Source organism: Schistocerca serialis, chromosome 2 (genome assembly GCF_023864345.2).
Source record: "Schistocerca serialis cubense isolate TAMUIC-IGC-003099 chromosome 2, iqSchSeri2.2, whole genome shotgun sequence".
NCBI classification, from domain to species: Eukaryota; Metazoa; Arthropoda; class Insecta; order Orthoptera; family Acrididae; genus Schistocerca; species Schistocerca serialis.
The window spans coordinates 851,763,068-851,776,697 of record NC_064639.1 but is presented as its reverse complement, the minus strand read 5'-3'; the positions used below and the strand labels follow the sequence as shown (position 1 = coordinate 851,776,697).

The 13,630-nt window shown below is 39.1% G+C and overlaps 1 protein-coding gene across 5 annotated transcripts in view; it reads right to left on the bottom strand.

The window, feature by feature from the left end:
- LOC126458140 (microtubule-associated protein futsch) overlaps positions 1 to 13,630 on the bottom strand; it is a 272,339-nt gene that overhangs the window by 76,877 nt on the left and 181,832 nt on the right. For all 5 annotated transcript variants that reach the window (XM_050094989.1, XM_050094992.1, XM_050094993.1 and 2 more), the window contains one exon: positions 10,852 to 11,043. In XM_050094989.1, coding sequence (XP_049950946.1) covers positions 10,852 to 11,043 — 192 coding nt within the window. The remainder of the gene's footprint in view (positions 1 to 10,851; positions 11,044 to 13,630) is intronic.

Sequence of the window (13,630 nt, the reverse complement as noted above, 5' to 3'; positions counted from 1 at the left end):
ACAGGCTCTGAGTCACAGAAGCACTCAGGTGTGGGCTGATCTTTCTATGAGGATGTCTCTGCCAAGGTATAGCACAGTTCACATGTCTTGCCAAATTCTTGCACTTAAAGCATCCTGGGTAGGGTTACTGCAGGCCCTTGAAAATTGTTTTCCCAAGAAAATAGCTAAACATAATTCCAAGAAAACATATAAAAAACCTTGGCTAACTAAAGGAATAAGAATATCTTGCAACCGTAAAAGAGAACTGTATCCAACAGCAAGAGGGAGTACTGACCCCGAAATTGTTCAATATTATAAAAACTATTGTGCGGTACTAAGAAAAGTTATTAAAAAGTCCAGAAGCATGTGTATCATGTCTGAGATCAGTAACTCTGATAATAAAATTAAAGCAATTTGGAATATTATTGAAAGGGAAACAGGGCAACCAAGAGCACGGGAAGACTTTAGTGCCATAAAACTGAATGACAAGTGTACTAACAAACAATCAGAAATTGAAAATATTTTCAATAATCATTTTTTAAATGTTGTGGAGAAAATAGGATCTAGATCTTCACTAGAAGAGGCAATGCTACTAATAGAAGGGGCCATACCTGTGCAGTTTGAAACAACTGTAATTCCACCAACCTCTCCCTCTGAAATCAGTAAAATAATAAACTCACTGAAAAGTAAAACGTCTTACGGAATTGATGGCATTTCCAGCAAGGTACTTAAAGCATGTTCCCCACAGATAAGTAGGATTCTCAGCCATGTATGTAATAGCTCTTTGGAGCAGGGTGTTTTCCCCGATAGACTGAAATATGCCATTGTAAAACCATTGCATAAAAAGGGGGTTATGTCGGATGTCAACAACTACCGCCCAATCTCTCTTCTGACAGCTCTACCAAAAATTTTTGAGAAAGTAATGTATTCAAGAGTAGCCTCCCATATTTGTAAAAATAAAGTACTAACAAAATGTCAGTTTGGTTTTCAGGAAGGCTTTTCAACAGAAAATGCTATATACGCTTTCACTGATCAAATATTAAATGCTCTGAATAACCGGACATCACCCCATTGGTATTTTTTGTGATCTCTCAAAGGCCTTTGATTGTGTAAATCATGGAATTCTTTTAGATAATCTAAATCATTGTGGTCTGAGGGGGGCAGTGCACAAATGGTTTAATTCATACTTAACTAGAAGAATGCAGAAAGTTGAAATAAGTGGTTCATGTAATGTTAAAACAACAGCTGATTCCTCAAACTGGGGGGCTATCAAGTACGGGGTCCCACAGGGTTCGGTCTTAGGTCCTTTACTGTTCTTGATATACATTAATGACTTACCATTCCACATTGATGAAGATGCAAAGTTAGTTCTTTTTAAGTATAGTAATAACATCCAAAAACCAAGAACTAAGTGATGTAATTGTAAATGATGTTTTTCACAAAATTATTAAGTGGGTCTCAGCAAACGGACTCTCTTTAAATTTTGTTAAAACACAGTATATACAGTTCCGTACAGTAAATGACACAACTCCAGTAATAAATATAGACTTTGAACAGAAGTCTGTAGCTAAGGTAGAATTTTCAAAATTTTTAGGTGTGTCCATTGATGAGAGGTTAAACTGGAAGCAACACATTGATGGTCTGCTGAAACGTCTGTGTTCAGCTACGTATGCTATTAGGGTTATTGCAAATTTTGGTGATAAGAATCTCAGTAAATTAGCTTACTATGCCTACTTTCATTCACTTCTTTCATATGATGTCATATTCTGGGGTAATTCATTGTTCAGTAGAAAAGTATTCATTGCTCAAAAACGTGTAATCAGAATAATTGCTGGAGCCCACCCACAGTCATCCTGCAGACATCTATTTAAGGATCTAGGGATACTCACAGTAACCTCACAGTATATATAGTCACTTATGACATTTGTTGTTAATAATCCAACCCAGTTCAAAAGTAATAGCAGTGTGCATAGCTATAACACCAGGAGAAAGGATGATCTCCACTATGTAGGGTTAAATCTGACTTTGGCACAGAAAGGGGTAAATTATGCTGCCACAAAAGTCTTTGGTCACCTACCAAACAGCATCAAAAGCCTGACAGATAGCCAACTAACATTTAAAAATAAATTAAAAGAATTTCTAGATGACAACTCCTTCTACTCATTGGATGAATTTTTAGATATAAATGAAGGGGGGGGGGGGGGGGGGAATTAAAAAAAAAAAAAACAACTTAAACATTAGTGTCATGCAATATTTTGTGTAATGTAATATCTTGTACAGACATCTTTTATTAACCTGACACGTTCCACATCATTACGAAGTGTCGTATTCATGATCTACGGAACAAGTATTAATCTAATCTAATCTAAACTGACATGCACAAGTTCCTGGAACAACAGTTTTCTGGTCCAACAGAAAAATTACTAGTATTAGCTGACTGAGGGAGCTCAGGCAATGACTTCAGGCCATGTTATATGTTCAGCCATTTCTGCACCCTATCTTGCCACACAGTGCAATTAATAGACAACAACATGGACTTTGGAAAAATAAGTGCCTCTATAATTTTTATTTGAGGATAATAAATTGAAGACCATGGACCTTGGAAAACCAAGTGCCTCTGTAATTTTTATTTTGGGACAATAAACTGCAGAACACTAGGAACTGAAGATAGATGCAGTATGTGCTGCAAGCACCACATACTGGAGGGCGGGGGGATTGCTCCTCTGAAGTAAGAAGCCATGTATTATGGTACTGTGTCCTATATGTAGATAAGTGAGAAGGATTTCATTTCGTCCATGTGGCTGGAAGGTGGTATACCATACCCACAGTGTTGGCATTACTAGTAGTAGCTTCTTCCATAACTCCCAGCCATTCTTCTTCCCATCTGAACATGTCTCTATACCTCATCAGCAAGATGATAGGATGTAGGCAGACAGAACACTGATCCAACTGACCATCACGACACACATCCTTGGATCTTGTATCTGCTACTACATTTCTCTGGACCCCAATGTGCCCCGGTACCCAGCAGAATAACACCATCTTCCCTACCCTTTGTAGGTAGAGGAAGGTGTCCTGGATATCATTGACTTTGTCTGGCAGGTACATGCACTGCAGAGACTGGCAGGCACTCTATGAGTTGGAGCAGGTGAGGGATTTTGAAGTCCGAACACATCTCACGTGCTTCAGTGCCCTCAAGACTGCATATAATTCTTGAGAAAGACATTAAATTCTCCAGGCAGCTAGATCATGGAGATATAAGAAAGGAAAAGTACAAAGCAGCATAGAAGATCCTTTTACTTAGACCCAACTGCAAATACAGCTTTATTGTTGTGGTGTGTACTTTAATTTTTTTTACATACTGTATGAAAAACATATGCAGGACCACTTTCTCTCCTTACCTGATTAATATAAAATTACTTTGATCCTCTTCAATAATTAGCGTAGCAGTCAGTACTAACCCTGTGCTTGACTTGGCAATGCCTACACAAAGTGTCTCCATGCTCATACTAAATGCATTTCCCAAATGGCTTTGTTGCTAGCTGCCATTTTGAGAAAATATCTTTCCCAGTAAGGTAAGCAACAGTTTGGTAAGCTGGTGACAGCAGAACAGAAAATGCCTGATGCACCATGAACAGTTGCCTTCTAACAGTAATTCGCAGCTCCCCACTCTCAGCATAGAGACTGGATGCAGGGCTGGTCCTGTAAGTATTTGTGACCAGCTTGATACCCTTATTGTGAAGAGTGTCAAAGACACTGAAGTAAGTAGCTTCTGCTGATCCATACACTGTTCACCTATATTCTAGCCGGGATCTCATAATATATTTATAAAACTGAAGCAGACGTGCTCTGTCTGGTTCCTACGACTTGCCACTAAAGCACTTTGTAATCAACATTTTGTTGATGATGAGGTCAATTAGGGAAACAGCACAAGCTTGGATTAGGGAAGGATGGGGAAGGAAATGAACTGTGCCCTTTCAAAGGAACCATGTGAGCATTCACCTTATGCAATTTAGAGAAATTGCTGAAAAACCTGAATTGGAGGGATGGACACAGACTTGAATGCTGCCCTCTGAAATATAAGTTCAACTTCTTCCCACTGCACCACACTGTGGTGCCTCGAGAATTTCAGAGTAAATTCCACCGTCTCGAACACACGTTATTTTAGAGATAAGTGTGGTAAAGTAAAACTTTGTCTACTGCACCACAATTATGTGTGTACAGGACGAACGTGTATAGGACAGACGATCTGTGCGAGCAGGTAGTCACCGAGTCCACCTAAGTAATTACACATCCCGCCCATGGAGTAAACGCATCGTACTCTGTGAGATATAAAACATTATTGATGTGAACATCTGAAGGCTGATGAAAGAGAAGAAGAGACTTTTATTGATTCATTCTCTCATTTACTGCCGTAAGGTAGGGACAGTTGTCTTGTTAAACTTGGAGAGATTTATAGACTGTATGTATAGAAAGATGATTGTAACGGCTTCTGTCAGAACCAATGGTGTCGGGCTTACAGAAAATGTTTAGTGTATGAAAACTGATATGTGTTAAGAAATATGGTGAGATTGAATTCAACATATTCTCGAGTGTACCGAGTTATTTAAAAGTATAGAAAATTCCTCCAGAGTAGCATCTATTCTTCGGAGAAGAAGCTGCGCAGAATATTGCAGCCGACTATCCTGAAAGAAGATCAGCGCAGTAACTTCAAGTAAGTTCAACAGCCAAGGGGGAGTGTGAGTCTTGCACACCAGTACCACACTGCCACCATTAGTCACCGGAGCCACCAGAACATCGCGACCAAAGAGAGCAGGACACGAAAAGGGGGAATTTTTTTGAAGAAGATTGACATAAGAAAAAGTTGAGAGTTGCCATAGCAACACATAATAACGAGATGATGAAATTGGTCTGCAAGATCCAATCAAGAAGATTTGGTTGTGGGGAGGAAACAATCCTCACACACGCAGTAACCAGCCGATGCCGACGCAGTAACCAGCCGGAGCCGACACAGAAATCAACCGACGCCGAAACAGTAACCAGCCAACGCAGTCGCAGTAACACGCCATCGTTGCTGGTTGCTGTTTGAGTTGCTGACTTCGCGCCCGCCAACGCCGACACCAACGTGTGACGCTACCGGTGCCCTTGCAGTTCACCGGTGCCATTTCTACAACTCACCGATGCAGCCTACAATCCTATGCCAGGTGAGTACAAGATGATAACCGTTTGAATGTAAATTAGGGTACTCATTATTTGCAGAGATGATTTTTTTTAATGATCACGAGATGAGGAAGGTTATGACTATGGAGAAGGAACAACAACGAACAGAAACTACAGGACCAGCCATGGCCATGAGGGTGAACAAAGACATTCCAGATTTGTCCGAAGTAATAAACTTAATCAAAGCTCAGAGTATTCAAATAATTGTTATAAATGCTCAGAATGCTTCATTAAATGAAAGACTCGAAGCACAGGGTGAAGCTTCTGAAAAACTAGAAGTACAGAGTGAAGCTTTAAATTCTAAATTTGAGGTGTTAAATGATAAAGTGGAAAATTTACGAGTAGATTTAAAGAATTAATTAAGTAATTCTTCAACAGTACAATTGAATCAAATGTTTGCAGACTTTAACCAAAGACAGGAGGAGCAATTACAGAATTTGACCAAGAAACTGCAATTTGACATTGAAGACAAGTGTAGTAGTGCAGTCTGAGTTTAATGAAAAATTAGGATCACTTCAAAATGTATGTAACGTTACATTCGACACAGTGAAACAAAGGTCACATACTTTAATCGATTCCATTAAAGACAGGACAAACTGATCCCTATGGTCCAGAATTTGAAAGAGAGTATTCCAGTCAACATTGACAAAAGCTCTCTATAAGTCTACAAATGCTAGAAATGTAGGTTTGCCTTTCCTTCATCTTTCTTCTAAGATAAGTCGTAGGGTCAGTATTGCCTCATGTGTTCCAATATTTCTGCGGAATACAAACTGGTCTTCCCCGAGGTCGGCTTCTACCAGTTTTTCCATTCGTCTGTAAAGAATTCGCATAAGTATTTTGCAACTGTGACTTATCAAACTGATAGTTCGGTAATTTTCACATCTGTCAACGCCTGCTTTCTTTGGGACTGGAATTATTATATTCTTCTTGAAGTCTAAGGGTATTTCGCCTGTCTCATGCATCTTGCTCACTAGCTGGTAGAGTTTTGTCAGGACTGGCTCTCCCAAGGCTGTCAGTAGTTCTAATGGAATGTTGTCTACTCCCGGGGCCTTTTTTCGACTTAGGTCTTTCAGTGCTCTGTCAGACTCTTCACGCAGTATCATATCTCCCGTTTCATCTTCATCTATATCCTCTTCCATTTCCATAATATTGTCCTCAAGTACATCGCCTTTGTATAGACCTTTTATATACTCCTTCCACCTTTAGGTTAGGTTAGTGGTGTTTAACGTCCCGTCGACAACGAGGTCATTAGAGACGGAGCGCAAGCTCGGGTTAGGGAAGGATGGGGGAGGAAATTGGCCGTGCCCTTTCAAAGGAACCATCCCGGCATTTGCCTGAAACGATTTAGGGAAATCACGGAAAACCTAAATCAGGATGGCCGGAGACGGGATTGAACCGTCGTCCTCCCGAATGCGAGTCCAGTGTGCTAACCACTGCGCCACCTCGCTCGGTTCCTTCCACCTTTCTGCTTTCCCTTCTTTGCTTAGAACTGGGTTTCCATCTGAGCTCTTGATATTAATACAAGTGGTTCTATTTTCTCCAAAGGTCTCTTTAATTTTCCTGTAGGCAGTATCTATCTTACCCCTAGTGAGACAAGCCTCTAAATCCTTACATTTGTCCTCTAGCCATCCCTGCTTAGCCATTTTGCACTTCCTGTCGATCTCATTTTTGAGACCTTTGTATTTCTTTTTGCTTGCTTCATTTACTGCATTTTTGTATTTTCTCCTTTCATCAATTAAATTCAATATTTCTTCTGTTACCCAAGGATTGCTACTAGCCCTCATCTTTTTACGTACTTGATCATCTGCTGCCTTCACTACTCCATTCCTCAAAGCTACCCATTCTTCTTCTACTGTATTTCTTTCCTCCATTCTCGTCAATTGTTCCCTTATGCTCTCCCTGAAACTCTGTACAACCTCTGGCTGGCTCTGAGCACTATGGGACTTAACATCAGAGGTCATTAGTCCCCTAGAACTTAGAACTACTTAAACCTAACTAACCTAAGGACATCACACACATCCATGCCCAAGGCAGGATTCGAACATGTGAGCGTAGCGGTGTACAACCTCTGGTTTAGTCAGTTTATCCAGGTCCCATCTCCTTAAATTCCCACCTTTTTGCTGTTTCTTCAGTTTTAATCTATAGTTCATAACCAATAGATTGTGGTCAGAGTCCACATCTGCCCCCAGAAATGTCTTACAATTTAAAACCTGGTTCCTAAATCTCTGTCTTACCATTATATAATCTATCTGATACCTTCTAGTATCTCCAGGCTTCTTCCATGTATACAACCTTCTTTCATGATTGTTGAACCAAGTGTTAGCTACAATTAAGTTATGCTCTGTGCAAAATTCTACTAGGCGGCTTCCTCTTTCATTTCTTACCCCCAATCCATATTCACCTACTATATTTCCGTCTCTCCCTTTTCCTACTATCGAATTCCAGTCGCCCATGACTATTAAATTTTCGTCTCCCTTCACTAACTGAATAATTTCTTTTATCTCATCATACATTTCTTCATCATCTGCAGAGCTAGTTGGCATATAAACTTGTACTACTGTAGTAGGTGTGGGCTTCGTGTCCATCTTGGCCGCAATAATGTGTTCACTATGCTGTTTGTAGTAGCTTACCCACACTCCAATTTTTTTATTCATTAATAAACCTACTCCTACATTACCCCTATTTGATTTTGTATTTATAACCCTGTATTCACCTGACTAAAAGTCCTGTTTCGCCTGCCACCGAACTTCACTAATTCCCACTATATCTAACTTTAACCTATTCATTTTCCTTTTTAAATTTTCTAACCTACCTGCCCGATTAAGGGACCTGACATTCCACACTTCGATCTGTAGAACACCAGTTTTCTTTCTCCTGATAACAATGTCCTCTTGAGTAGTCCCCGCCCGGAGATCCGAATGGGGGACTATTTTACCTCCGGAATATTTTACCCAAGAGGACGCCATCATCATTTAACCATACAGTAAAGCTGCATGCCTTCGGGAAAAATTACGGTTGTAGTTTCCCCTTGCTTTCAGCCGTTCACAGTACCAGCACAGCAAGGCCATTTTGGTTAGCGTTACAAGGCCAGATCAGTCAGTCATCCAGATTGTTGCCCCTGCAACTACTGAAAAGGAAAATTGCAGGAGGAGTAATAATAATAGCTCTAGTAATTTCAAAAGACATGAGATAAATTTGGCTAGAGTACAGCCAAAGCGGAATAGAGGTAATGGAAATTATCAGAAAGAACATCTACCTTCGAATATAGGCCCAGTAACTACACAAGAATTTGTACCTGGCAATAATAGGGCTCAAAATGGAAACGTCATACCAAGGTTTGGTAACCAGCAGGTAATTACAAATAGTGAGGAAAACGTAGGGCGATCTGGACCCACAGCCGGAGCCCAGGTCGTAGAAATACATTAAGAGGCCTACTTCATAATGAGTATGTTTCCTTTACGCATTATGTACCAACAAAAGAATGGTTCTACTACAAGAACCAAGCGTAGCTACAATTAATACACTACCTATTATATTTGGAAAAGTACAAGATTCTGAAGTGAACGTATTTATTGATTCTGGTAGTGAAGTGTCACTTATTTCTAGTAGATTTTTTAATACGTTAAGAACTAGCAATAACTTACCTGTATTACCAGTAACTGGAGTATATATAATCAGTATAACCAGAACTAAAAGTAAGGTTGTTAAATACGAAACTCAAGTAAACTGTAACATCAGTGAGATTACGTTCCGGCAAACACTGCTGGTAGTAGAAAATATTAATAGGAAGGTATTATTTGGCTTAGATTGGCTGTTGGAGTTTAATGTTATATTGAATTTTTAAGAGAGCTGCCTTTATTTCGGACTTGGTGGAACATAAATATTGTATTAAGTTTCTAGCAGATAGTTATGTTGATAAACAACCAACTGAACACCAGAGTTTACGATTAACCGTGACAGCTCAATTGTCACCAGAGATGGACACTGTAAGTCATGAATCACAATGAGCTGACATTCAAATAAAGTAGATAAATCCCCAATATTAACCAATGACCAGAAAGCAGAGTTAGCTGAAATTCTATTGGAATACGAGATGGTATTTTCAGATAGTCCACGTAGTATTAGTGACTATGTAAGTAACTTAAAACACAGATGATGTGACTTACCAAACAAAAGTGCTGGCAGGTCGATAGACACACAAACAAACACAAACATACACATGAAATTCAAGCTTTCACAACAAACTGTTGCCTCATCAGGAAAGAGGGAAGGAGAGGGAAAGACGAAAGGATGTGGGTTTTAAGGGAGAGGGTAAGGAGTCATTCCAATCCCGGGAGCGGAAAGACTTACCTTAGGGGGAAAGAAGGGCTATACACTCGCACACACACACATATCCATCCACACATACACAGACACAAGCAGACATTGAACAAGTGTAGTATGCCAGAAATGAAACAGTTTAAGTTCTTTAAAGGGATTGGTGTTGTCAAGACTTTAAGCACATAAACCCTGCCATGAAATTCAGAATGAGCAGGTGTGTTAAAAGCAAAAATAGATGCAGCTGTCATTTGCAGTACCCTAATTTTTTTTCTATTTTTTTATTTTTTTTAACAATATTATGTACATCAGTTACATCAACACTCTCTTATTTCTTTAGTTCACAAGTATACATATCTATTACATCCCTGCAAATCACAATATTTTGTTAAAATTTAAGGTGTTGTGCAGCTTCATCACAATTGAGTACTCACTATCGCTTTTATATCCTGCAGCAGTAATGCTTGACATAAAGCAGCATTTTCCATTAGCTGTGCTGCAGAGGCATTTCACTGACTTCATGGTCCCTGCTATCCCATACAAAGCCTACTTAATAAAGGAAGAACACAATTCTTTAATGTATCTTCCTCACTATTATAATGTAATTGCATAGATAAAAAATCTACTCACAAAGTGGCGGCATAACATGCACATATAAAAGGTTATAATTATACAAGCTTTTGGAGCCTGCAGCTCCTCGCAGCAGAAAGGCTGAAGGGGAAGGAAAGTTCTAATTTCTTATCTTATCTTCATAGTCCTTATGCAAAATGTACGGTGGCGACAATAGAATCATTCCACAGTCAGCTTCAAATGCCAGGCCTCTAAATTTTCTCAACAGTGTTTCACAAAAAGATCATCATCTTCCCGCCAGGGATTCCCATTTGAATTCATGAAGCATCTTTGTAATACTCATGTGTTTATCAAACCTACTGGCAACAAATCGAGCAGCCAGCCTCTGTACTGCTGTGGTGCCTTCCTTTAATCTTTAACTAACCAACAGTTAGTTTTTACACATTATGAAATTATGTTACATGCAGTATCTCCACTTTCAATTACCAACATAAATTCCTACCGTATACATTGCATAACTAGTCAATGACACCACAAGAACGCAACAACTTTCATAGAGATGCAGTAAGAAGTCGTCCTGGTCATAAAAATGCAAGTACAGTTCCAAAACTCAAATTACTAAGTTAAATATTGAATCAATAATTTGATTTAAAATTTTTCAGGCATCTCTGTAGACAATGAAAGACCAGTTATGAAAAAAAAACATATGTAAGTAAGATCACAATCAAATAATTTTCATAAATTCACTGTTTAAACAGTTCTTACCGTACTCTCATTATCCTCTCCAGGAAAAGTCCTGCTTCTTGATTTAAAGCGTCTCATTCTAAGCACCTCTTCCTTGTAGTGTGGAAGAAAAAGTGGTAACTGATCCACTGTTGGATCAAAAGGAGTAAGACTTGGTGGTAGCTGAAATCTACCAAATCTCTCCCTGAGCTTTTTAGTGTGTTGCTCCAATTCCTGAAATAGAGATTAGGGGCATAATCCACATCCTACAAATTTATATAGTCTTCCTGGTTTTTTTTAATATAATAAAATTTCAAAATATTATTCCAAACTGTACTGCATCTTGATACAATTCCTGTACCAAAACAAGGACTGAAAATTAGAACGAGTGACATGTTCCATTGGAAAATTTCAAAGTAAATCATTTAACTTGACAAATACAGTTTCATGCTTGGTCTTTCATAATCTCTGTTGGTGGTAAATCTCTAATCACTGTATTAACAAAAATATGTTATGTTTGTGTGTAAGATACAATTTAAAAATCAGACCTGAGCCATTCACGAAGGGAGAAGAAAGGTCAATGAACAGAAAAATGCTCGGGTAGGGATAGGAAAATTCTGCGAAAATGACAGTGAAAAAATTTTGTGAAATAAGCAGTTTTTTATAAAATGTTTCAAAATTTTGTTTTTAACCTATTTCCTTGTAAAAATGATATAAATCTGAGGGCAGCAGTTTACTATTGATGTTAACTGATAAATTTTGAAAATTGTAACTAAATTTTGACTTCTGTTCTCAAAGCTGAGATTCACATATAATCTTAAAATGACACTTCATTTTCTGGGTAAAGCATTATGGCTCTAGATATGATGTCAAATGAAAATACCCTACTTCCAAAAGCTTCATTCTGGAAATAGTTTTAGTTGCCAATGAAACATTTTCCTATGCTTTTGTGCAACAAATCAGAACAAAAATGATTAATTTCTGATGTATCTATAACACAGTGTATCATTTAAACTGTATATTTTCATAGTACACTACTACAAATATGAAAACCACAAGGTCTGATACATTGTATTTGTAAACAGGTACCTAAATAAACGAGATGTCTGCTCTGTTTACCTCTACACTATGTGATCAAAAGTATCCGGACACCCCGAAAAACATACGTTTTTCATACTAGGTGCATTGTGCTACCACCTACTGCCAGCAACCTCAGTAGGCATTAGACATTGTGAAAGAGCAGAATGAGGTGCTCTGCAGAACTCACAGACTTTGAACATGGTCAGGTGATTGGGTGTCACTTGCATCACACGTCTGTATGCAAGATTTCCACATCCAAAACATCACTAGGTCCACTGTTCCCGATGTGATAGTGAAGTGGAAACGGGAAGGGACACGTACAGCACAAAAGCGTACAGGCCAACCTCGTTTGTTGACTGACAGAGATTGCGGACAGTTGAAGAGGGACACAATGTCTAACAACATTATGGCTGCATCATCCATCTCTCAGGAATTACAAACTGCATCGGAATCCACTGTAAGTACTACGACAGTTAGGCAGGAGGTGAGAAAACTTGGATTTAATGGTAAAGCAGCTGCTCATAAGCCACACATCATGCTGGTAAATGCCAAATGACACCTCGCTTGGTATAAGGAGCGTAAACTTTGGACGACTGAACAGTGGAAAAATGTTGTGTGGAGTGACGAATCACAGTACACAACGTGGTGATCCTATGGCAGAATTTGCGTATGGCGAATACCCTGTGAACGTCATCTGCCAGCATGTGTAGTGCCAATACTAAAATTCAGAGATGGTGGTGTTATGGTGTGGTCATGTTTTTCATGGAGGAGGCTTGCACCGCTTGTTGTTTTGCGTGGCACTATCACAGCACAGGCCTACACTGATGTTTTAAGCACCTTCTTGCTTCCCACTGTTGAAGAGCAATTCGGTGACGCCAATTGCATCTTTCAACATGATCAAGCACCTGTTCATAATGCACGGCCTGGGGCAGAGTGCTTACACGAGAATAACATCCCTGTAATGGACTGGCTTGCACAGTCCTGACCTAAATCCTTTAGTACACCTTTGGAGCGTTTTGGTATGCCAACTTTATGCCAGGCCTCACCAACCAACATTGATACCTCTCCTCAGTGCAACATTGTGTGAAGAACGGGTGCCATTCCCCAAGAAACTTTCCAGCACCTGACTGAACGTATGCCTGTGAGAGTGGAAGCTGTCATCATTTTCAGCCAGGTGACCGGATACTTTTGATCACATAATGTGTAAGCCAACAACAGCACAGAATATTTGATGACAGGTAAACATGACTGTCATAACATATGATAGAGGGACAAATTTGAATCAGGCTGCACAAATACTACATAGCTTCTTACAGAATCACACGTGTTGGAGGAGACGTTAATGCTGATTTTTAGTCAGACAATACTGACCGAGGAGATGTACGAGAACTGATTTCCAGCTTTAGATTATTTTCCACAGTCAACTTCCCAATGAGATTTGAAGGGTATAGTAAACATATATTGACAACATGTTTTCAGGCTGAACAACCTATAACGATTTAGATGTAAAACTGACGGCTAATGGTTTATTTGAGCATAATGGTCAAATGTTAATGATAAAATATACTGACCAGTTCAGTACAAAACATGTAAGAAGAGTACTGTACTGCAGTATTGCACAATCATAAACAATAATTCAGCCACAGCATTTAGAGAAAAACTTGCTGAATATACCTTGTCATTACAAAATATTGTACTGACAAGACAAAAACCCATGTGAAAGAAAAATTAAAGTACTTAT